General features: G+C 36.2%; 2 protein-coding genes across 2 annotated transcripts in view; one reads left to right on the top strand and one right to left on the bottom strand.

The window, feature by feature from the left end:
• LOC145314932 (solute carrier family 22 member 7-like) overlaps positions 1–26,033 on the bottom strand; it is a 111,600-nt gene extending 85,567 nt beyond the window's left edge. The window contains exons 1-4 of the mRNA XM_080155008.1: positions 25,887–26,033; positions 21,426–21,549; positions 16,115–16,213; positions 2,206–2,340 (exon numbers count right to left, since the gene is read on the bottom strand). Of these exons, the coding sequence (XP_080011134.1) occupies positions 2,206–2,340; positions 16,115–16,213; positions 21,426–21,521 (330 nt within the window). The 5' untranslated portion in view covers positions 21,522–21,549; positions 25,887–26,033. The remainder of the gene's footprint in view (positions 1–2,205; positions 2,341–16,114; positions 16,214–21,425; positions 21,550–25,886) is intronic.
• LOC145314502 (alpha-crystallin B chain-like) overlaps positions 1–26,918 on the top strand; it is a 390,513-nt gene that overhangs the window by 268,749 nt on the left and 94,846 nt on the right. The gene's annotated exons all lie outside the window — the stretch shown is intronic.

Genomic DNA, 26,918 nt, shown 5'->3' with positions numbered 1-26,918 from the left:
ATATCTCTCTAACATCACTTCCATCTTCCTCATGCACTCCAAAAAATCAAGACTCTAGAGAGAGTTCTAAATATCTAACTGGTGATAGATCAGCATCAAATGTTAATTCTAATGAGTCTGAAAATAAACCACAAGATGACAGATCACCTACTACAGCCGTAGAAATGGCTCATAATCCTTTACAGTTAGTCATAAACCAGTCCAATAGCATACATTTAGATGAGTGTTTTGGGCCAAAACCACCTCCAATACCTGTAAACCTTTCAATCTTAGTTTTCAGTGGATCAATGATATTTTGGTATTTAATGCACATACAACATAATTATTCCAATGATAATAATTGGATAAATCTGATTGAAAAAGTTATGTTACAAATATTTGAAGTGTTCACAAGATATACTAGATATTGTTTCCCACTCTACTGGATCAAAAGAAAGGAAGAAACTAAAAATTTTGCTCTTCATAAGATTAAATCTTTCCTATTAAGATATCTTAATCAACACAAGACTGAAAAAATTATGCTTTTGATTGAAAATAAAGAGTAATTGAAAGAAAAGATTCTATAAAAATATAGTTGTAGTAGCTTTTAAACTAAGTGAAAATCAACATTATTAACGCACTATTAAAACATATCAGTGACACAAAATAAAACTGACTAAAAAAAAAAAAAATTGTGAAAATTCAGAATAAAAATATCAGGTACAATTTTAAAATTTTTGGTAATAATGTATTTATTTGTATTAGCTTATTACTGTATTAGTTTATTCACCCCCATAATCTAATTTAATTTAAGTATTTTATTACTTATTAGCTACTTTCTATAATTTTACCAGAAATTTAAAGAGAATATACAATGGACATTTATTTGATTAACATCCCAAAAGATTTTTTAAAAATAGCTCCTTCTGTAGATTAACAATGTCTAGTAAAAAATATCTCGTTCCTAGCCTGAGAAAATCTAAAAAAACTACCTATTGGACAATTATCAGTAAACCCTAAAAAATGTATTTTTGTCATTTCCAAGGCTAGAAACAAGATATTTTAAAACGGACAAAAGTTTATGTTTCTACTCCTGAAGGCCTTTTCAGGGAGCACCATGAAGCCATTGTTCTGATTCAATAAATTTTTGACTCCTATTAAAAAATATCTATACAATTGTATGTGTGGTTGCCAACGGTTTTTAGACTTGAGATAAATTTAAATCATCCAGAGGTTTATCATACTTAAATAAATCAATTCCTGCTTAGGTCCTAGATATAAATGTAAATAATCAACCCAACCTAACATTCCTTTTTTTATAGCGAAGCTGCGCTATTAACATTATATTTTGTTTAGATATGTAGAGCTGCATAATATCTACAGCGAACAAGCTAATCAGAATATAGAGACAATACTCAAAACTTAAAAGACTTACTAGGGATAAGAGATTGGAAACCTGCCCAAAAATTAGCTTTCGGCCTAGCTTTGAAAGGGATATTGACAATTTTTATCATTTCCTAATTAAATTAACCAATTGGCGGCTGATCCTATTGGCTATTAACCAATTGGCAATAGGCAGCCAGTGATATGAAAATCGTGGAAAACTGTACTTTAAGATAAAAATTTTAAATATAAACATTTTGTGCTACTAAAATAATAATAAATAAAACATAATAAGTGGTGTTACATCACATCAACTTGTAATCGAATTTGCTCAAAGTTACACATTCATAAAAGGAACCTATAGAAAAATAGAGTGTTTATTTTTTTGGAAATTAAGTAGCTAAATTTTTTTATTTGGTAGTTTATGCTGGAACTGTTATATTTGGTCCATTAAAATTTTTAAAAAATTTATGTGTAATGAATAAAACTAGGTATTTCATCTGTAAATAATAATATACTAAAAATTTATTATATTCTTTTTCTATATATTTTGCTTAAAATAATTTTACATTTATTTGAATATTTTTGTTTATTATAAACCTAAATTTTTTTTTTTTTTTAAATACAAGTGTGTTGGATTAAAACTCCACTCGTAGTGCACAAAGTTTTCCTCTTTATCACACTGTGATATATATTTGTATAAATTTTTTTTTCAAGTTCCATCTGTTTTACACTGTGTTGTTCCAGCTGAATGCTTTCAAGGATCAGTATACTTTTAATTTCCTACTTTATTACACTGTGCTATATATTGTAAGTATAATGTTTATTAAAAACTGCACCCACCTTACACTGTGTAGTACCAGCTGAATGATTAGCAGGATCAGCGTACATCTGACATTGATCGTATATAAAATCTGAACTGTTGTTTGATTCTCCGTAGTAGGGTAAATATTTCTCTTTTTCGGCATCTTCGGCGATCTAAAATATAATAGTTTTTAATCGAATTGAATAATAGAAAGCTTTACGCGGAAAGTAAACAAATTGTAAGATTGATTCTAGTTTTGTTAGCCCCCAGGGTACAAAGACCTTGGTTAACAAACCTGGTATAATTATTTTTATAATAATCATTTGTTGAAAATTGTCAATAATAAATTACGATACATGAAATTTTTGTATGGATCAGAACCGGTTTTGATGCTGATACTTCAAGGTAAAAACAATCTATTGTGGTATCCGCCTCGGTTAAATGGCAGACACCCGAGTTCAAATGATTACGGCAGTGCGAACAGACGTGGACACATATATTATAGAGAAGCTGCGCTTCTCTAGCAATCACTAAATAATAAACAGAGTCTATTATGATGTTACTTTATTCAGGGTCTAAGGTTTACTAAAGATGTACAACATAATATAAATACATATGGATTAGGAATAGAGATAGTTAAAGGTAAATCATACAAGTAAAACATAGATAGTTGCAATGGTTAGGTAGATGGCTATCCCTGTCCGGGGGAGGCAGGATAGTCCATGGAACAGCACAATAGGTAGATAAGAATAGAGGGGTTGAGTGGTAGGTCTGGGTACTAAAAGGGAAGGTTTGATGATTACTGTGACAACAACAGTCTGTGTGGGTGGTGAATCTATCGGGTGAAGGAAGGCTTAGAACCTTTATCCTCAGGGCTGAGGTGGTGCTGATAACTTGGTGGTTGAAGGGGAAGGTTCCGGTGCTTAAGAAGGGAGAGGGAGGGGTCACACCCCTCCCTCCACTTGCAGGACAACTGAGAGATGAAATCAATACCGTTATCTTACATATTTGCAGGTGGCTTTACAATTGTAGAATAACAGGATTAGCTGGGTGCGTAGCATCACTATAATATCTTGGTTTCCGCATGGCCCAGAGTTGCCGAATACCACACTATAACAACTTTTGTTTTTTGCTTTTACATTACAATTATGAATCCTTATAATAGGTTTTACTCATTTCATGAGTAAAACTATTTAAGGAGATGACTAAGAAAACAAATCATTTAAAGGTCCTAATGTAGACTTTTACCAAAACCATAACTTTAGATTTTTATGAACCAAGGTGTAACTATTAATGACGTCATTTTTCCGAAATACTAAAAAGTTTTATTCTTGCTTAAATAAAAAAAAATAAGTAATGATTGTTACAGTTTTGAATTCAAAAAAGGACAAATAAAAACATCGTTTGCTTTTAAATCCTAGGGCGTTTTTGAAAGCTTTTTATCCAAAATGAACGTACTTATAAAGTTGTTCCTTATTTAACAATGATAAAATAAGTCCTTTAGAAGCGAAGCATTTTAACAAATAAAAAACTTAATAATTAAATAATGTTTTTCCCTAATCCTTACATAGGAATTATCGAAAGGTAACGTATCGATTGGCTCTAATCATAAATTAGGTTTGTTAAAATAGTCCTCTCTGCTTTAAACTTTGCTTAATTTCTCCTGTGACATTCAAGTTCACTTAGAAAGCGTATCAACTCTATAATATACCGACCAAACTATATAGAAGTATTGTACAGAGGCTAGGCTAGGCTAGGCTATGTGCCCTCTCTTTATATCTTAGTAAAGACAATTTAGCTTCAGATAACATTGACCAACTATCCTATAAACCAGTCTTCAAGAGTAGCTTCGTTTCTCAAAATAGTAAAAATGCGTGCATCTCATATATTTTACCAAAAATAACTATTTTGCTATAACAATAACTCTTGTTAAATAGCGGTGTACAATCATTTCCGCAAATATCAAATCCAATGACTGTAAAAATGTAGGAGAAATAAATATGGAATGTTGTGCTGCTGTAATAATATGCGGTATTGATTACTTGATAATATGATACATGCAAAAGTGATTGTACACCAAAAAAGCTTGTGAAGAGTTGTGAGATTAAATTATTAATCAATTTTATTTTTCTTCATTATACGTTTATTTTTTAATCTTTTGTTTTAACTTTCATGGTGTTTAAAAACTTTCATATCGCGAATCTTCACGCAAGTTAAGGGAGAGTTTATAAAAGTATTATTGAGAAATATCATACGTTAGGGTTTGATAAATTTGATTCTTCAAATGTATGTTAGGATTTTAGATAATTTCTTTTTACAATTTAGCTATTTTTAATATTAGTTGTTTTGAACAAAGGGATGGTTAAAAGTGACTGCATCTACGGAAACAATTTATCTCGCATTGCCTGCTCAAAAAATAGCTGCATGTGGTATTCGGCAACCGTGAGCCATGTCTATGGCACCCCTGATCTGGGGTTCGGTGGAGGGTCAATGGCCCTCCCCCGAGTCCTGGGGAAGGGGTCTAGTGACCCCCTCCCTACGCTTAGAATTAATGATTTGAATCTGTCATGTTTATTATGGTTAACTGTATTCTTAATTCTCCCCCACCCTTTCCAGGGATGGGGGAATCATTATTGCCCAAACTGACCATTGTATATGTATTATTTATGCTTTTATGTTATGATTATTTATTCCTATCCATGTAATTATTGTTTGTTGTATATAACTCCAGTATCTCTTAACCCTTCAATAAAGTGACAACTGAAAGTAGATGTTGATCATTATCTAGTGAAAGCTAGAGAAGCGTAGCTTCTCTATAGTAAGGTGTCCACGTCTGTCACACTGCCGTAATCTAATTGAACTCCGGTGTCTGCCATTGATCCTCGGCGGATACCACAACTTTGGTGACAGCTGTGTGAGATTACGGCGAACCACAAGTGTAGAGCAGACGCACATCTGAGGCTAAGGTACTCCCAGCAGTGAATCTGGCAAAACTGACGCAAGCAACCTGAATTACCCACCCTGGACAGCAAAGTTTAACTCTGCATCCGGCAGTTGTGGAAGCAAAACAGCGAAATCTGACGAATAACCGCGAGCAGCGCTGATATCTAACGGAGAATTGAGCGCCAAAAGGGCTGAAACAGGCCTGCGGACCGGCTGAAACAAGCCAAATACGTGTAGACGGCTGAAAATAGGCCAACTTTACTGCAAGAAATAGTAGGACCCGAACCAGTGGCGCTAGCAGGACGGGACATTCCCTGCCGCCGATAGGCTGAAACATGCCACATAGCTGCAAGCTGCGAGCTAACATACGGGTGTAGTGCACCAGAACAGAGAAAAACTACGTCAACCCCGAGTATCCTGAGAAGCTACAACGCAGCCACCCATCTAGAAGACAGATATTATATCACATTTGCAGGGATTACCACCCTAATGTGATGGCCAAACAATAGATTTATGAGCAAAGCTTGGCAAACAAATTGTTGTGTTGTGATAAATCTAAGAATAGAACAGGCTTGGATTACTGTGTATTGTGATAACAGCTAAAAATAGAACAGAGTTGGTCAACAAATCTGTTATGCAATTGTGATAAGGACAGCAATAAAAGCTAGATGTAATATAATCAAAACAATCTCAAGCCCACAGCACAAAAACAATACACCCCTTATTCCAAGGGAAGGGGAGGGGCCCCTCTCCATTTGAAGGCAAATACAATCAGGGTTATATAACAGATAAGCCTAAGATTAAGAAGCAAAGGCCCCATTACACCAGCACACAGTTACCCCCCTCCCTCACAGTGGGAACGGACGGAGTTACCCCCGTCCCCTCACGCGCTTCCCCCTTCCTACCCACACTAGACTAAGTCCGTCTGTAGTGTGGAGCTAGCGATCGGATACACAGAGCGCCATTCACGGGTAGCGCAACAAAGTGCGGAAAACATCATAAATCCAACGGACGAAGCGGACCAATGAGGAAGCGAGCTGAGGGGTGAGAGCGCGTTTTCCCCGTGTGCGCGGATTTGACGGCGCGAACGCGCGTTACAAGGACAGAAGATTCCACGCACACACACACACACACACACACACTTTCACACCAGAGCGGAGCTACTCCATAGCATCTAACAGGGGTATTTTTAGCAAATAAAGAATTGCAAGTTTCTTTCCTCCTAACTCTAGTGTGATAAGGGAAAACCCAATCAGTTCCTGACAGCAGTTCAGACCCTCAACATCTATCTACCTCAACACCTAACTATTGATAAGTACAGCTAAGTTATATCTTTGCAACTAAAACTCCCAACCTAGTGATACAAACAGTGTTGGCTGTTAGGCTAGGAAGCCTCAAGTGACAACCCATTCATTGTAGTCCTGTATAACTTTGTGCCCGCCGTTTCACCGTTGACCCAATGGACCAGCATCAAGTCCCAGGAGGTGACCAAGCCCCAGGATGGCTCCAGGATGACCCTCAGCCGGCCCCAGCCGAGTACCGCAAGCTGATGCTGAGCAATCTGCCGGAGTTTAGAGGGCCGCCCAAGCAGTCCTGGTCGGCACATATCCGCCGACTGGAGATGTCATGGGCGGCTTACCGCGTGCCACCTCATGATTCCCTCAACCGCCGCAACGCCCTACTACTGTCATTGGTAGGGCAAGCGGCGGAAATGGCGTCCCATCTGTTTGGCGAGGCAGGCCAAGCCTTGACCTACGAACAGGTCAAGACCGAGTGTGAATTGTTATTTCGCCCTGCTTTTGAGTCCCAAACGCTTAAACAAGCGTTTAGGGACTACAAGCAACACTCGACAGAACCTATACAGGCGTACATCTCAACAAAGTGCGCCTTGTATAGGGACGCCTACAATCATGAGGATCTTGAATTGTTGGTGGACGAATTAAACCGTGGAATTCGTAACGCCAATGTAAAACGCCTCATGATGAACCATGAAATTGCGAGTGTACCTGAGTACACTCGCAAGGCCATGTTCACCGTGACCATGGTTACTAAGCAGCTGAAGGAAGGTGTGTGCTTAGTGGACTCGACCGACGGGCTGACGGGATCTGCCTGCATCCAGTTGCCCCAATATGACGAGTCGGAGCCAATGGAGATTGGCTCCTTGGCTCCGGGTCTCCACCAGATGGGGAAGGTCGCTCCAGATGACAAGGTTCCAGGCCGCTGCTACCGCTGCCAGGGGAGAGGCCACCGAGCTCGAGACTGTCCAACGCCTGTGGAAGTTAGCCTAGAGGAGAGGCGCACCCAGCCACGCCGTGACCGTTCTGCCAAGTGTGAGCGTTGCCACTATGACGGCCACACGGCGGCCGAGTGTAGAGCTGACTGGGCCCAGGTAGCCAGCCGCAGGCGCACCGCCGACAAAGGTGCCCCTCCAGGGAAGCCCAGCAGAGTGGCCCATATGGAAGGGAGCGCGCCCCCAGCACCACCACCGCAAGCAGCCGCCCCCAGAGCTGCGGACCGAGCCGATGGGATGCCGCAGTTCGGGACTGTCCCAGCTAGGATCAACGTACTGGGCGGCGCGGCTGAGCCCAACCGGGTTGGCCTAGGCTTCAGTCTTAACCATCTGGGGCCAGAGCTGATACAGCCCAACAACATAGCCGAGCCAGAGGTGCTGAGGCCCCAGCCTTTCAGCCTCAACATGATGGGACCTGCCCGACTGAGCCTACCCAGCAAGAGTGGAGGGGCGCTGCCCAGCGTCCCTGAGACGGTGTATGGGGAGGCCCTGGCAGCCGCTGAACGAGAGAGGCAGGAGGTGCTAGCCAGCACCTCTGCATCGATGTATGGGACGCCACCCGGCGTCGCCACCTGGGATGATGGGGGGGTGCTATCCAGCGCCTCCCACCTTGTGCCTGGGGCGACAACCGTCGCCGCCACCGAGATACCTGGATCCTGGAACGAGCCAGCCTCCAACCTGATGTCTGGGGCGACAAAAGTCGCCGCCACCGAGAGACCTGAGTCCTGGAACGAGCCAGCGGTCCCAGAGGAAGGGGTGACATTTGTTAAATGTATTGAATCCAAAACATTGTAAACACCCAGCCTTGCCTGTGCCCCCTGCACTTGAGGCTGGGGAGATTGAAAATTGGGAAAATAAGGACTTGCCTGTGCCACATGCACCTGAGTTCCTAGGGCAGGGGAGGGCATTGAGTAAGGGCGAGCCTGTGCCACATGCACTTCAGCCCCATGCCACTGGGCATGCCTTGGACCAGGGAAGGGAGCATTTAGGGCTAGGGGAGCCGACACCCAGGCAAGTGCCAGTCGCTTGCCAGTCTGTCATTGGGGAGGGTATCGGGGTGCCTCGGCCGCATACAGATAACGCTCAATGGAAATTTGTGTCTAGCCAGGAGCAGCCCAGCCGTGTCCAGCCCCAAGAAGCAGCCGTGACCAGAGCCGGAGATCCCCAGCCGCGTGCACGAGGAAGATGGTTACCTGGAAGCCTCTCCCATTGGTGGATGGTCCTGTGGGGCCTCCTGCTGGCAGCCGTGTGGCCTACAACCAGCTACGTCCTGGTGGGGTGGGACTGTGCCAACCCCACCCATGTCACGTCTTACAATAAAGAAAAGATGTGTGACACGGAGCCCCTACACCAGGAGGTGCCCCTGGGCCATGACATCCACGTCCTGCAGCAAGTCAAGGTGAGGGAAACCACCGGGTTCAGCTGTCAGCTCACCGTGTCCCAGTGGACATTCAGGTGTGGGGTATGGGGTCACCTCAAGGTGACCTCGGTCCCCACCCTCATGAGGCCAACCAAGATAGACCCAGAAGCGTGCCGAGACCTGGCCAGGAACCGAGTATACACGTTGCCAGGCAAGACCCAGCCACTGACGTTCCAGCTGAACCACCCCCTGTTCTTCACCATTGATATGGTGGGCGCCCTCATCAACAGCCCCGAGGGGGTGGGTTGCGAGGGGGAGGACGTCCACTTTGAGGGCCAGCTCTACCGCAATGAATTAGTGCTCCAGGAGCGGCGGCTGCTGGTCAAGGAGGAGACCTATGTGGTGGAGGATGGACGGGTGGAGTCCCAGTCTGACCACCTGACCCTCGATTGTCCCCATTCTGAGCTGTCCTGTATCACTGGGGAAGCAACCTACGTGTGGGACCACCTGGGAAGAGATTGCCCCTTGAGGCTGATCCGCAGCCTCCAGCCCAGCCTGGTGAGGGATGCATATCTGGTTGACCATCAGGCCCAGTTTTTCATCAACATGACCAGCCCCACCTCAATTGTGAACTGCGACTTCGAGGCCCATGCCACCAACCATCCAGCGTTGTTTGTGGCAGCTGACCCAGCCGCGGCTGCGCTGCCCCGAGTGTCGGCCAGGGATGTTGACGTTCCCCTTCAAGCACAGATCCATGCAGGTTATATTGGATTTACCCTGGAAACACGCATGAGAAGCACTGCAGCAGAAGAAGTAGCGGCCAACTGCTGGAAGCTCCAGCAACTAGATCCGGCCCACCCGGTGCGTGTCCAGGGGAGCACGTTCTCGGTACTGAGGGGAGACATCCTGCTGCAGCTGACCTGCCAAAGGCACAAGTATGTTGTCCGCGAACACAAGGAGTGTTGGGACAAAGTGCCAGTGGAGCCCACAGGTTTTGTAGACGCTGTGACGCGGGTATACAGTGAGCACGCCACCAAGATTCCCTGTTCCTCCACCTACCCCCTGACTGTGCACGCGGAGGAAGGCTGGATAGAGTTAACCCCTGCTCCCAAGAAGAGGCCACCCCCGCTGGATACGCCCAAGCAGTTGTTGACAGACCCCTTAGATGACTTCAGTTCAGGTGGTTTGTATTCACAGGCTGAGTTGAACGACTGGCAACAACTGCTGGCGTTCCCAGCATACAAGAGTGCCATGCTGACCGGCCTATCCTATGGCTCCTGCGTTCAGCAAGGCAGCTGTTCGGCCACAGGAGACCATGGGATAGTGTCCTACAACATTGACCGACTGGCGGAGGAAGGAGAGGCAGCCCTGGATGTCTGGGCAGGATTTAGACAAGCCATCCACGAGTGGGGAGATGGCGCCGCCATCCTGTGCTTGCTGCTGCTGATCCTCAAACTGCTGGGGGACCTAACCATCATTTCTCTGGCAGCAGCACAAGGAGGAGTCCGGGCAGCCCTGAATGCGATATCACAAGTGTTCCTGTACCACCCAGCCTTGTATAAGAAGGCGATGGCGAGAGCCAGGCTCAACCATGCCAAGTCCCGGGACTTTTCAGTGGATTGGGATGCCATTCCCATCGGCAGGGAAGCAGCCGAGGAAATGGTGTCTATGAAATCAACGGACAGCGGGCATGACCGCCCAGGTAGGCCAGGACCGCCCTCTGGCAGACCCCGCGGCCCCTCAGGAGGACAGGCCGCTGCTCAGACAATCAATCTGGCAGCCAGTGCCCCAGCCGCTGCCAACAACAACCCGCAGGCCCCACTGCTGACCGTTCCAGCAACAACTGTGCCACCAGCAAACCTGATGCCTGCCGGCGCTGACCAACGGATCCAACCCAAGTCAGCCTCTGCCTTCTATCCCACATTGGGAGCCCATCAACCCTAAGAAGATACTCACCACTAGGATTCCATTGAATCATTATCGTTTGTATATATTTTAGCCCTAAGGAGCGGGCCGAAGGCCTCAACCACTGTCGGAAGTCTGGTAGGGAAACCATCTCCCAGCCTTCCGAGGGGAGAGTTGTGGTATTCGGCAACCGTGAGCCATGTCTATGGCACCCCTGATCTGGGGTTCGGTGGAGGGTCAATGGCCCTCCCCCGAGTCCTGGGGAAGGGGTCTAGTGACCCCCTCCCTACGCTTAGAATTAATGATTTGAATCTGTCATGTTTATTATGGTTAACTGTATTCTTAATTCTCCCCCACCCTTTCCAGGGATGGGGGAATCATTATTGCCCAAACTGACCATTGTATATGTATTATTTATGCTTTTATGTTATGATTATTTATTCCTATCCATGTAATTATTGTTTGTTGTATATAACTCCAGTATCTCTTAACCCTTCAATAAAGTGACAACTGAAAGTAGATGTTGATCATTATCTAGTGAAAGCTAGAGAAGCGTAGCTTCTCTATAGTAAGGTGTCCACGTCTGTCACACTGCCGTAATCTAATTGAACTCCGGTGTCTGCCATTGATCCTCGGCGGATACCACATGCAATTTACCACTTCCTAGCCTAACAGGGACGGCGACAAGTGTTCCGGTGAACAGTTAATTGAAATATACCACTTACTAGTTGCTGTGCTCCTAGAAAGGAGCAGAAAATAGCTTAAAACAATAACAATACTCAATCGATTATGTGGTTATCAATATGTTAAGATACAGAGAGAGAAAAAAACATATAATTTAAACAACTTTTGTGTATGATATCTGCACAATAAGTTATAAATTATATTAACATTTGGCCTTTACTGGTAACACATTAAGAAAGTAGAAGACAGAAGAAAACAATTTCAGATTGCAATAGTATTGGAAAAATTGTAGAAAAAATATCTCTTTCTGTGAAAAAGAGGAAAAAATACTTCCACGCTAAAAATCCCTAGGCAAGGGAAAAGTGTCGTTTTTCTTATGTAACTTAAAAAGGATAGTTTTATACTGTAGCTTATGGCAAAATTTAAAAATTTTTAAAGATTTTTGTTCTCTCTATTTCTACTTCTCTCTTCTTGTTTCTTTTTAGTTTTTTAGTTTCTAGGGGCACTTGAGGAGGGGGGAGTCAAATTTGATAACCTAATTTCTTATTTTAGATTTTAAAAGAAAAAGTAAAAAGAATATTTTGGGGGGTGAATTTTTTTTTTTTTTTTTTGGGGGGGGGGTCCCCCCCTATCATTTTTAATTTTAGTTTAAAAAAAAGTTTTTTAATCTTTTTTTTGAGGGGGGTGGTATTTTTCATTTTTTGGGGGGTTGGGGGTGTCACTGTCCCACCCCCCAAGAAAATAGTTATAAACCTTCACGGGACCTATGAGAAGCTACCCTGTTAAGGAGAACCCGATCGGTTCAGCGGTTAGCGAGATCCTTCGGTACAGACACAAAGACAAACAGACAAACATCCTGTTTTTTTAGTATAAGGATTTACCTACTTGCCTCATATCCATCTATTCCCCATTTTCACCATTTTCATTTTCCGAAACATACTTTTTCCTCACTTCATATCTATCTATCTGTCTATTTTTTTCTGTTTATTCAAAAAATTTAAAATTATGAGACACCTTTTACGAAGAAGCCTATAAGCAATAAATAGATTTTGTTTAAGTATATCTAATAGAGGATATCCTAGGTATCTATTCTATTGATCATTGTTTAAACAAAGCGAAAAGTGGGCTTATTTCCAATACAGTTTTTAGAACTTTGAATTTTACAGTTAGAATAAATGATTCCAAATTTGTTTGCCTGTTTACAGGCAAATCACTAGTAACTTTAATGCTAATTAATTTTCCAATGATTACATTTTAAAAGTTGATGACATAAGTTTCAAATTTAAGTTATACTGTATTTTTTAACTAAAATTTTAACTTCTGTCTTTTACTTTTTTAATGAAAATATACTTTCCTAATAATTTATATATCATTGAATTGTTTGAAAAATAATTGTTTGCATTAAATAAAGATTAATGGCCTTATTATATTTATAACAATACTAAAGAATTTCATCTAATTTTCATTATACAGGAAAAACAATTCTTTATAGGAAAGTAATTGGATGTTCATGTATGTATTATGTGTATAATTCTATGCAATTAATTAAGTAGGTAGACAAGTAACATTTTTTAGTAGCGAAGCTACTCTATAATTTGAAATGTCCGTCCGTCTGTCCGTCCGTCTGTCCGTCTGTCCGTCTGAGACAAAGTGGGGGAAACGTGATTTTCTCGGCTCCTATAAAAGATAAACAGCTGAAATTTTTAGTGAGGATTCTTGTAACATATGCCCATCTAATCTATACATTGTTTTGTCCAACCGTCTGTCATTTGGGGTGCTAGATCGATTCCTACATTTTCATGTTTTTCTGATTTTCTCAACTCCTTTTTAAGATAATGGGCTGAAATTTTCAGGGATTGCTTGAATTTACATTTTACATATTTTCCTTAAGTTTTATTACGATTTTTTTATTAATAGGGGTGCTAGATCGATTCCTAGATTTTTAGGTTTTCTATTGTTTTCTCAATTCCTATTCAAAATTTACGGTTGAAATTATCAGGGATTGAATATGCTAATAGTCTACATATTTCCATCAAGTTTCATTAAGATTTGTTTATATATTGTGGTGCTAGATCGATTCCTAGATTTTTAATTTTTCGTGATTTAAAGGTTGCGTGATTTTGAAGTTTTCGTCATTTCCCTATTTCATCAAATATATAAGATGACACTGGTATATGGTAAATATATTCATAATATACATTCATAATTTCTGAGCTTCGCTACTTATGGATGCTGTCATCCTTGTTTTATAAACTAAAGTGTCGTATTGTAAGATTAAAGCATAGGCGTGCAGAAGTAGTATGTAGAGGGTTATATTACCCGATTCCTTCCCGCCTCATCAAGACTGCTTCCCCTTTTTTCACTAGGTAAAACCCTTTGGACGCCACTTTAACTATTAAAATGTATCTTAAGTAAAGATCATCGCAGGGTCTTTTTAAATTGTAGTCTGACGCATGTAAGGACATGCAGACATACCTTTATAATGGAGTGGCTGCGCTTCTAAAACTCTTACAATCAGACTATTATAGGTAATGGCATGTTTTGCTTTGTCTTAAACCCAAGGATAATTTTCGACACTCCTCTAGATGAGTTAGGTCAGTAAAAAAGTTTTTTCTTTTTTGAAAATATCCAGGAAAGGTTTTTTACTATCTTGGGATAGAAAACCTTCACCCTCCCAAACAGAAAAGAATAATCCCCAAATTATTCCAATGCACTTGAAAGAGATAAAAAATTTCAAGATTTTAGATAATAAAACTAATTAAGAAAAGAGAAAATTAATCACCTTCCTAACTTTATAATTGTTAGTCCTTAAACACAATATTGTTCCCAAAATATTATTCTCAACTCTTTTAGAATATGTTTTCAAGGATTTTATAAATTCTTTATGTTTTTTGCGGATTTTTTGTCTTTGGATAAATAAGGATTGGCGCGGGTATTATAACCAAATTGTTTTGTTGTTCATGTTTTAAACATATTTTTGTGATCATTTTTTAGCAGCAAATATATTCTAGGAATTAGTTGGTTCAACTGTTTGTAAACCTTAACACTTTATGAGCACGTTTTATCAATATTATGCTACAGATTTACTTTGCGACTGGTTAAACAAATTGGTAACCAAAAGAATAGAAATTATTCATATTTAAAACCTAAGGCTATAACTTAAACTTTTTTCTATACACTGTTTATTTATTTATTCAACCATTAAATCTAATTTTGGGTTAACAATAGATCATTAACATCGTGTGTCAACTTTTCAGAAAAAGCGATTGGAAAATGAGCATTTTTCAAAATGTCTTTAAGTTATGGATTTAATAATCTTTATATAACTATATTTAGATATTTATATCGTCTTCATGTTATTTCAAGCTAATGAAGCAATTTTTTGCTATAGTGTTATATAGTAAAATTTAGTTTTTCTATAGATCTAAATAATCATGTCACATTCATATTAGAATTGGTTTATAAGTTATTTCCCTATCCCTGTATTCCTAATAAAGATGACCTTTATGGTGTAACACCTCTTTGGGCGCAAAAAGATCACATTAAACGAGGGTGCAGCTTCTACTATATCCTTGTTAACTTTTTCTACTTTTAAGTTAGTTAAATAATATTTTGTGCTTTATATCACCATGGAGATGGAGAATTTTTTTACACAGAGTCGTAAAATAATTTTTTTTGTAAACATTAAAACAAACTACTAAACTGCTTGGTAACTATTCTCCTACTTTTGCTTTTAATTTTCTGGCATTTAAACTAAATATAGAGTTCCCATAGAGCTAGTACCCTGCAAGGTACGATTCGTAGGGGTTGGAATTTTTCTATATAAAAATAAGGGAAATAAGGGGGGGGGGGCTAAGAGCTTTTGCCACTTTTGCTGAGACCAAATCTTTGGTTGACAGGGAACTGATGATAACTAAGATTTGAAGAATAATAAATGCGTCGATTAAACTCTCCATGTGACTCCTAATTATAATGATGCAGGGATAAGTAAATAAAAGATTATTAATCCCATCAATGCCGTGATTAAGCTCACTATATTACTCAAGGACGTCCAAGCTTTTTTTGAGGGAAAGGGGGTTACACAATCTCAAGACAAAACTTACCTCATTAACAATTTTTGGGCGTTTAAGGATAGCCCCCAACAAACGAAAAAATTTGTTGGGGTGGGTAAAACAAGAAATGTAATAATATATATTATTTTTCCTCTTCTTATCCCTGATAATTCATAAAGCTTTGATAATAGACTGCTGATTAAATTTGGGTCTTCCTTGTACACTGCATACAACTATAGGTCCCAAGTTAATACATCTTTTATTATTCTGGTCGGTTTGTCGTTCTGAAGAATAAATGGTTATGATTTTCATAGTATAATAGACAGCTTTCCGCGGATATTGAAATAAAAATTTTAATATTTAAACCTCGTGGCTAACAAAACTGGTATTAATTATATAATTTTCATTTTTTCAATGCAAAAATAGTCTGCAATACGATGCCATACATAGTTTTTCATTATGGTTTAGAACCGGTTTTAATACAGCGGATATTAATTGGTTTCGAAGCCTTACTGGAAATATTAAGCCATAAAGTGGGTTATTTTAAACACATTACAAAATTTCTTTTTTTTCAATCCTAAGCAACTTTGCTCTTAATTCGGTTGCCAATTGTTTCATAGATAACAATTGAAGGGGGGAGGGGGATAAAATACTAACCCTCTACCCCCTGAATATTTTGATAGCCCCACTCATACAGAGTTGAATAATGTTACCTTGCAATGATGAGGTGTTCTAGCTGAGTAGAATGCCATTAGAATATGATTAGTAACCACAGGAATATAATTCGTTGATAACAGTATCATCACTACAATCTAAATAAAAAATAACATCAATTAGTATTAAGCATGGATCTTAAGGGATAAGACAATGGACTGGTACACCACAAATTACGTAAAACCCAACCCCAACACACTATTATATTAACTGGTCACTTTGATTGGAGGAAAAGTTGAGAGAAAAAATATTTACATAGTTGGTTGTCTGATATGTGTTAAGGCAATGCCTTTAATACCTTAATAACGAAGCTATAGTTTATTTTTTGCAGGCAAATCCTAGGTATTCATAATTTTTATAACTGCTATTAAAGATAGATGTTTGGATTATGCTTAGTTTTCCATAATTATGACGCAATAATTAACATTAAGTAAGATAGCTTCTTAAATTCTTTTTTATACATTTTTTTATCATTTTTTTATCATTTCTCATCATGTTGATATCATTATTGCATATGATTTTTTTTTAAATAGTTAACTTCAATGACAGCAAAATAATCTGAGAAGTCCGTTTGTTAACATTACTTGCTAGATTTTTTTCAAGATAATTTTTCTCAACAAAAAAAATATTCACGATACATTATTAGAAGCGCAGCTACTCTATAACTAGGATTTTCATGAACGTAAGTCACTTTAGTTGTAACGAAATCCTGTCTGAATAGAATTGTCCACGTAACATTACATTTACTGAATGTGGCTAAAATATGTACTGTACCTTTTCTGTCTATAATATCAGAAAAATATCTATCAATATTTATACATTCATAGTCGCTTCTCTTTTAGCCTCTAGGAGCTACGCCTAAATAGTTGATTGGAAGTTCCCTAATAAGAATAAGTAGAACCGAGATTTAAAGCTTCCGATGAAAAGACAGACAAGCATCCTTCTATCATAATGGTCTATTACTGTATGACAGTAAATCCTTTATTGATTCGCTACTTATAAACACAATCATCCTTGAATTGTTAATATTTTTACAGCACTTTTGCTTCATGTAAACTATGTTGGATTTTTATCTTTGAACAAGAGAATATTAACAAGGATGGAACAATAGACGATAAAATTAATTCTCCTCCTTATTTATATATATGTAAAACGTTGTACTTTTAGTTTTTACGTGTCTGATATAATATTGGGGGGAAGCAAGAGTTGTATATTGCTTTTTACATCCATTGTCCTTTTCCTCCCTGAAAAAACATACATGTCAGAATTATAAATGCATTTTAGGAACGTTTCTACATTATAAATAAAAATTTAATTTTAAATAAATTTTCTTGTACATTAAAACTTTGATTGGATGTTTTTCTTAGGGTTAAAATCTGTCAAGTGTAGACAAAGGATTAATTTACCTTTCATCCCCCTATTAATGGATCCAAAAACTTAAGCTTATAGCAGCTAATATTTTTTGTTGGTTTGTAAACACATCCAATTTATGATATGAACGGTATAGATAGAGGTTTTCTGTGATATAACAAGGTAATGGACAGTGAGGCTATTGTATCGACTATGGTTCTTCAGAGTGGCTAATCTAGAGGTTTCTGTGATATAACAAGGTAATTGACAGTGAGGCTATTGTATTGACTATGGTTCTTCAGAGTGGCTAATCTAGAGGTTTCTGTGATATAACAAGGTAATTGACAGTGAGGCTATTGTATTGACTATGGTTCTTCAGAGTGGCTAATCTAGAGGTTTCTGTGATATAACAAGGTAATGGACAGTGAGGCTATTGTATCGACTATGGTTCTTCAGAGTGGCTAATCTAAAGGTTTCTGTGATATAACAAGATAATTGACAGTGAGGCTATTGGATTGAATATGGTGTTGTAGAGCGGCTAGGTTTCTGTGATATAACAAAGTAATGGACAGTGAGGCTATTGTATCGACTATGGTTCTTGCAGAGTGGCTAATCTAGAGGTTTCTGTGATATAACAAGGTAATATACAGTGAGGCTATTGGATTGGCTTTAGTGTTGTAGAGCGGCTAGGTTTCTGTGATATAACAAGGTAACGGACAGTGAGGCTATTGTATTGGCTATGGTCTTATAGAGCGGCTAGCTTTGTGTGATAAATCAAGGTAATGAACAGTGAGGATATTGTATTGGCTACAGTTTTCAGAGTGACTAATCTAGAGGTTTCTGTGATATAACAAGGTAATCGACAGTGAAGATATTGTATTGACTATGGTCTGGCATAGTGGCTAATTTAGAGGTTTCTGCGATATAACAAGGTAATATACAGTGAGGATATTGTATTGACTATGGTGCTGTAAAGTGATTAATCTAGAGGTTTCTGTGATATAACAAGGTAATCGACAGTGAAGATAATGTATTGACTATGTCTGTCTATTGTAGTTGACTAATCTAGAGGTTTCTGTGATTTAACAAGGTAATAAACAGTCAGGTTATTGTAATGGCTATGGTCTTATAGAGTGATTAATCTTTAGGTTTCTGTAATATAACAAGGTAATGGACAGTGGGGCTATTATATTGGCTATGGTGTTGTAGAGCGGCTAGGTTTCTGTGATATAACAAGGTAAGTGGCAGTGAGGGTATTGCATTAACTATGGTTCTTTAAAGTGTCTAATCTAGAGGTTTCTGTGATATATCAAGGTAATGGTAAGTGAGGCTATTGTTTTGACTATGCTCTTTCAGAGTGGCTAATCTAGAGGTTTCTGTGATATAACAAGGTAATAGTAAGTGAGGCTATTGTTTTGACTATGCTCTTTCAGAGTGGCTAATGCGATATAACTAAGTAATTAGCAATGATGCTTTTGAATTGAATTCAGTGAAATAGAATTGAAACAAAAATATAACTTCTATCTAATTAGCTTCTATTTTGACAAATAAGACACTTTGTAAAACTATCAACAGCACAAATTCCACATTGTATGGAGTTATGAGCAGATTAAGTGGACATATACAACATAAATATCATGGCTAAATTGTCCATCTCATGCTAAATTGTCGATCATTTGATAAAGCTTCTTTTGGTGTCATTATATCTAAATGTAATGATTCTTGGAAAATTGCTATAATACTTTTTTGAACAAACTAGACTTTTTTTCTCAAACTTGAGCATAACACAAAAAGAAAGAATATGTAGTTTTTACATACTGTACAATAACACGATAAAGAAAGAAAAACATCACATTACAAGAAAATTTGATTTACTTTTTGCCACGCTCAACGATTATTCCCCAAGAATGATATTTCATTAAAATAAAAACTTATTTTCCTTTAACTTTTACGCCAGTCAAATAATTATAATCATAATTATAATTAATTATAATATATGATTATATTAAAAGATAATATTCATGTTATCATTAAAATATTTATATATAGTGATTAAAAAGAAGATTTTACTTTGCTTTAAGGAACTGTAATAATTTACTAAATACAAAGATCAAGGCAAGCAGTTTTTTTCTTTGGATTAAATATCTCTTACTACATTATTCCTTCTTTATTTATGCAAAAAGATAAAAGTGAAAACCCTACTACTGCGCCTCTTTAGTGAAGTAGACATCCGAACTTTGAGTTAAGTAAAGATAACTACCTTTACTTAAACAATAGAATAAATTTTAGGACATTGTAAATAAATACTAGCGGCTTCGCCCCTAGCCTCTAGGGGCTTTGCCCCAAGAAGTAATTTTAAAAAAATTAAGTACTTCTGGTGCTGCCAGCAGTTTTATGTGAACTAACTTCCCCATAAACAAAAAAAGAGGGAGATTTTTTTAGTTTTTGGGTGTGTTTAGGGTGTCCCACCTCCCAAGAAAATAGCTTAATACCACCACAGGACCAATAGGTATATACCCTGAAGAGTTGAATCCGATCGGTTCAGTGGTTACCAAGATCTTAAGGGACGGATAGACGGACAGACATCAAGCTACTTGTATTATAGATACTTCAAAAGAAATTTTTACTAATGATGGTAAATTTAATTTCTAACTAAAATTTCTAATCTTCATCCCTAATGTAAAGATTATCTTTAAAGTTATAATTTACCTTAAAACTTAACAATCTGTATTCCTTACTTTGAAAAGTTGTTATTAAATGCCCTTTACTAAATCAGAACTTAATACTTACGAAACTGTATTCCTCAATTCTACTGTGTTGTTATAAAATGTTCCTAACTAAATTTTATTAACTTAACCATCTTTATGGCCTAGCAAATTACTTAACACCTTAGAAGTTACCAAAATTTATTCCTTGCAGTAAAAATCTTTTAGCAAAGTTGTTAGTATTCCTTAATGTGAAGGCATTTTTCCTACGTTGTTATCAATTTCTTCCTTCCGTTTCTTAAATTACTCCTTACTTATACCAACTTAACACTTTTTATTCCCTTGCAAAATATATAATACTTTAGAACTTTAGAAGTTACCAACCTATATTCCTTATTGAAGTTTTGCAAAGTTGTTATTAAATGCTACTTACTCGATTAAACCCAACATTTACACAACCATTTAGTTACTGTTATCTGATTCTTAATTCTAGTGAAGGGGATATTAAAGTCGTGAGTATTGCAAGCAGAAAATTATCTTGAAAAATATACCTTTCTTCTCTATTTATTGACTACTTTTAAATATTTGAACTTTTTAACCTTTTAGGATAGGACAATAGAAGATAAATAAATATTCATCCCTTTACCAATCTATTTTGTAAAACACATTTTTCTCGAATTAACGTCGCCTTCCTCTAGAAGCTAAAGTAACAGCCGTTAGAATGTATGTTATAGTAAAACAATAAGATTAAATATGTAACAATGTCATGTAATATCAAGTTGAATTTTAGAACATGCGTTAGGTTGACAATTTTACACAAATATAACTGCAAAATTACAATATCTACAATTTAAATATCAATAAATAAGATATATTGAGTATTTACGCTTTAATTGCTGTCATTTAAAGTCAAGAAATACATAGTTTTTAACTTACTAGTGGCAACCCCCCCCCCCCCTGGATTTCTAGGGTCATAACCCTCCTTCAAATAGACTAAAACTTTTCTTGGATGGCATAAACTTCCTTAAAAATATGGAATGATCGGTCCAGCCCTTTACAAACAGACATACATCCTGTTACTTCGTGTTATGAAAAGCTCTTTTGTATGTAACACTAGCAATGATCAAATACCTACATCAAATGCAGTAATTTTTTCCAGGTAGTTTTATAAACTGACTTTGTTGGTTTAAAACCTGGTCAAGAATCACTCTTATAAAAGCATTGCACTTATAATAATAAATAATAAAAAATATACCTGATATCTGCCTGGATTGCCAAGTTTCTTGATGAATCCATCAATGGTGAGGTTGGGTGGCTGGATTAGCTGGGCCTCGGGGCTAGAGGATCCCATCCTGCTAGCTATGCTATCTTTACCTTTCCTGAAAGTGATGTCCTATTAATTAAAGTAATTAGGATTTTTGATTGTACGTTAAGATCACGTTATTCCCTAAACTGATCGTGCCTTCAACATTAGGAAAGCTTTAAGAGGTTTTAGGCTATTTTATTTCTAAGTTAAAATCTTCATAATTCCTAATCTTTGTATAACATGCTTTACGTTTAATGATGAACAATATAAGAAAAAAATCCTAATCGTAAATGTCATAGTAAATAATGCCCTTTTTGCAGAGAAAAAGAGAAATAATAGATGTTTTAGATAAAATTGTCCTTTGATAATTTAGTCTCACTTTTTTGGAAGATAAATTAATCCTCCCCCAAAAATGAAACATAGAAATTTAATTAAGTTGGGGAGACAGATTGGAAATAATATATACAATTAGAAAACTATTATTTTCTCGTCAACTGACCAATTCCTAAATTCCAGCTAACTATATGACATGCTTGACAAACTCTAAATAAACAGATTAAGGAAATTAAAACAACAAAAACCCTCAAGGTACCAGTGTGGACCAATTAATGCCGCACTAACTTTTTCTTAAAAGCTGTTGTGATGCTCATTTAAGGTTAGGTTGGACAAAGTATAATTCATGGGTTTTGCAAGACACAAAACACAAATTTCACTGTTTTTTTGTATAAAACATAAAAGTATTTTAAAATGACATATAATTAACATCCTATATTCTTACTAGTCTGTGCCCATAGCATCTAGGGGCTCTATATTTAAAGGGTTATGGAAGGGCAGAATAACGGCCTAAAACTATAACCAGACTTATCTAAAAATAAAATAGCATAAAACAATGCCAAGACCTATAAGAACCCTCACTATAAAGTAGAAACATATCTGTTCGCTACAGACAAAAAAGCTTACTACTTTATATAATAGGATATCATGTCAACTATATATTGCATTAAAACTCATTTAGCATTGTTAACAGCATAGAAATTACCAAGATTATAGAATCAGGGGGTTATGAATGTATCATTGGCGAATGAAGTAATTTTCCCATTAAAACTGCAAAATATTGAAGTAAACTTTAGATAAAAATGTCAAGGATCTCTGGTTAAACTAAATTGTGTAATTGTTAAAATGTTAATAGTCTTACAAATCATATTAGTTTTTAAGGATCAATGATACTCTACAAGGAGTGCATTTTTTTATGACATGTTTTTGTATTTACACATTTATAAATTAGATGTGATAAAATGGCCACTGAAAAATTAAAAGTGAATCAAAATATTATTATTTGGATGTTGCACCAGATTTACATGTACTCTAATAACGTGATTATCGCAGCTGGCTGAAATACCCCCATCCAACCCCTTTACCCCTTCCTTCCTACTGGATGAACGAACTGTTAACCTAAATTGTTAAAAAAAAATTCTAGTCAATTTATTTACCTATATTAATTGAAAAGTAACAAACTTGAAAATGATTTATGCTTTTAAATATCCTACAAGTCCGCATTTATGGAACGAAATCGTCCTTGTCAGTCAATTTAAAGAATAAATGGTTGAACAACAGTTAGTAAATTTTAAGTAACTAGATTGTGGTTTTTTAAAATAGTTGTGTATTTGATTTGCTTAATATATTAGTAACTTTGCGAATTATTCTCAAATAAACAAAATTTCAATATTACATATTTGTTTAAAGTTCCAATAACGGAGAAACTCTATAAGTGATTATGTCCGCCAATCTTCTGTTGATTTTTCTCTCCTTTTATAGATCAGTAAGGCTGCTTTCTATTCGGTTCTTTCTTAGTAGCGAAGCAATAACTTCAGTTATTGTGTCGTGCCGTTTTTTTACTACTACCAGTAAATTTAAAAAGAGTTTGTTTATAATCTATTGACGTTATAATCTTGCCTTTATATTTATGTTTGCAAGTATGACATTTCATAGAATTTGAGGGATGAGACAATGAACGATAAATTGATGTACACAACTACACAAAATTGTAATTGTAATTTATTCTTGTGCCAAAACTGATGATGACATAATCATCCCCTCTGAATTATTTATAATTCCAATGTCTCCTCTCTCTTCCTGATAAAAACTTATATGAAAAGAATAACAATACCACCTTATTTTTTTCTTTTTATCCTTTGACTCTAATAGTTTTTCAACTTCTTTCTCTATATTTTTCATATCCATTTTTAAAGAAACAAAAGATGCGCACAGTTAGAAAATAACTAACTCCAAATATTTTGTGAATCAATGACAGCCATCGATATTGTGACATTTCATGTAGGGACATTAATGGGACACTCTGCAATGTTCCTTGGACAGTTTGTTGGAAATATCTCATGACTGGCCTGGCTATTGTATTCCTATTTTTAGGGAAACTTTACTTACATTGGGGGTTGTGTAGCTAAAGGCTGATAATATTATCAAAAATATTATTACATTAACATTTTAGGAACAGTTTTTCAGTCCAATAAATGTGTCAGTACTTTTTAAAGAATTAGTTATATACTTTTAAAGCTTTTTTAACAATATTTAAAAATAAATTAATCTTAAAGTTTGTAGTGTCCCTTTAAAAAAATTTGAAAATATTAAAGTTTTCAATTTTTAATATGCCACCATTCAAATGCTAAAACTTTGCAAATACTGGATTAAATATTTAGGACTTTCTTTTTCTAGATTTGTAAATAATCTTTTAGTAGCGAAGCTACTATATATTTCAATATATCCATTTGTCTATTTTGTCGGTGAAACTCAATTTTATTGACTGCTTTTAAAATTGTTGATGTGAAGATTATTATGACAATGAGCATCTAAAAATCATTTTAGTTGTGTATAACATGTATGAGGCTTCATAAATTTGTATTTTAGATCCCTCTTTGAGTCTTTAATCTATCGTTATTTTGACAAAAAAAAATTTCTAGAAACTAACATAATAAAGAGAAGGGTAGCTTTTAAAAAACTCATTCATCTGATATAATATCTGGTTCGAACAAAAACAAATCTTCAAAAATATAAAAATTTTAAATTGCTCTGCCAAATTCATAAAAGGGTGGGTTTATTGTCCCTCCGCCACAAACAGTATTATTGCTCGAATAATTTGGGAGCACAGCTATATAGAGGGAGAAGACATAATGAAAAACTATTACCCAAAAGTTATAACCACATTATTTTATTGGTTGGTTCAAAAACTTTGGATACTTTAAATAAATATTGTTGTGTTTGTATCAAATCAGTAGTGTTCAAACTGTATTACCATTAAGGTTAATCTACAGAAATGGTAACTTTCCTTATCACCATTGAAGATGAAGATGTACATCTATTTAGCTTCTTATTTAGTCTTATAAACACAAACTATCTGTTATTGAAAGCTAAAGGAAATTAGAAAAATAATAACCCAGTTTAAAAAAGCTGCGCTGCTAAAAATCATTTTAGGATAAATTTAAAACATATTTAATATACGATCATTACTATTTGATAGAAATGTAGTTTTTCTTAGAAAATAAATTGTCACAAAAGGTCAAAAGAAAATTTCTTGGAAATGAAGAAAAGTAATGCATAGTTGATGCCGGCTAAATTGGAAGTAATTATTCAAAACAGCCAAAAATGTTATTAACAAAATCGCAGGTGATTTCATACAAACCTAATTCAGTTATATAATTTTTGTTCTTAATGCGACATGAGCTCCGAATTGCCAAATCGCAATGCTGACTTTTAGTTAGATTAAGTAAAGGAATTAAAAGCCCTGCATGGGTTAGAAATAAGTTTTATTAGCTTCAATTAAAAAATTGAATTTAATAAGTATTTTTTTCTCCTTTATTCATAATTTTTCCAGCATATAATGTTCTAGTATTAAAGTCTAATTTGTTTGTTTGTTGAATTGGTTAAACTCCAGTCGATGCCTTTTACTATGACTGTTTCATTGGACCTGTCAAAATTTCAGGAATATATGCACAGGTAATTCAGAAAAAGGCTATTATTAAAAAAACGTAAACAAGATTGTGATAATCATTTCCAAGTTTGTTATTTCTTTTGTTTATAAGTAAAAAATAGATGAAATTTTACAGCAACAAAACTTACCTTAAAAATGTAAAATTTAGTATGGCTTTTTGTTATGAAGTTATGAACAAATTATTTTCATATATTCCATATATTTGGCATTTATTTAAATTATGTTTTAAAACCTTTAAAATTTCAAATAGTAAATAATTAAAATTAATTGTAATCATTGGGAATCATTGTTTTATCTCTTTAGATTGATTGCAGTAATAAAATCACAAAATAAGATTATTAAGGAATGGGCCATACGTACGAACAAGTCCTGCTTATAGAGTAGCTACTACAAAAATAATGTCTAACCTGTACAATTTACATTTGTCTGTCCATCAAACAATTCGTGGAACTATGTGACGGCTAGCTGCACCATTAACAGGTCTCACTTTCCTCATTCCAACTAAATGTTCCAGTCAGCTGATCACTCAGAAATCATTCTACATTCTCAAATCTGAAGTGAAATCGCGCATTTGTTTTATTTAATTTTAATACACAAATTTTTGCAACGTATTGTTGCATAGCAAAAAAACTAGGACTATGACGTCCAATAATATCGAAGCATTTAAATATATGGCATACTAAAGATAATTAGAAAAATAAAACAATCCAACAAGAAGACATATGTCCATAAGTAATATGAGTGTGATGGAAATTGAGTTATTTAAAAAATTAGCCCCCGAAGTTTATAATAAGTTTTCTTTTGACTTTTATTGAATTTTGTTGGATGGTTCATTGATTGATTTTAATTCATGTTAACCCCCTCAATTTTTTTTAGTAAGAGATTAGTCCCTTCAAAACCTTGAAACCCCAAATTTTGACCCTCCTCAAAAATGTAGAAAAGCTTCGCTATAAAAAATTTTCGCGCAGCAATCAGGCAATATTTTAGCACAAAAGATATTTACTGTGATTTTGTTAAAACTGTACCTTTTCTATCGCGTGATTTTTTTTAAGTAGCGCAACTATTATGTTCCGTCTGCACATTTAAAATTTTATTAAGGAAATTTTCCTGTATTGGAAAAAGGTTTAATATTTTAAGCGTAATAACTCTTTTTTTTTATTGTCAGATGGTATAAATTAAATTTTATTTGAAAGAATCATAATATTAAATTAGAATATTAAATGTTTAGGCGACACATTCACTTTGTCTTTTCATCAATTTTATAAATCAACTTTAAATTCCAGTTTTTCCGTAAAATTTTCAAGACAATTCCAATTTGTTTTGATAGTTAAAACTGTATATTTTTTTGCAATATTGTTATTATGGATATTGTCATCCTTGTTTGTATATTGAACAGCTTTTGTGTAACTAACTTTCTCTTTATTTCCTTATTGCAATAT

Source organism: Acartia tonsa, chromosome 3 (assembly GCF_053477335.1).
Source record: "Acartia tonsa isolate MP-2025a chromosome 3, ASM5347733v1, whole genome shotgun sequence".
Lineage (NCBI taxonomy): Eukaryota > Metazoa > Arthropoda > Copepoda > Calanoida > Acartiidae > Acartia > Acartia tonsa.
This window is presented reverse-complemented; position numbering and strand designations above follow the sequence as displayed.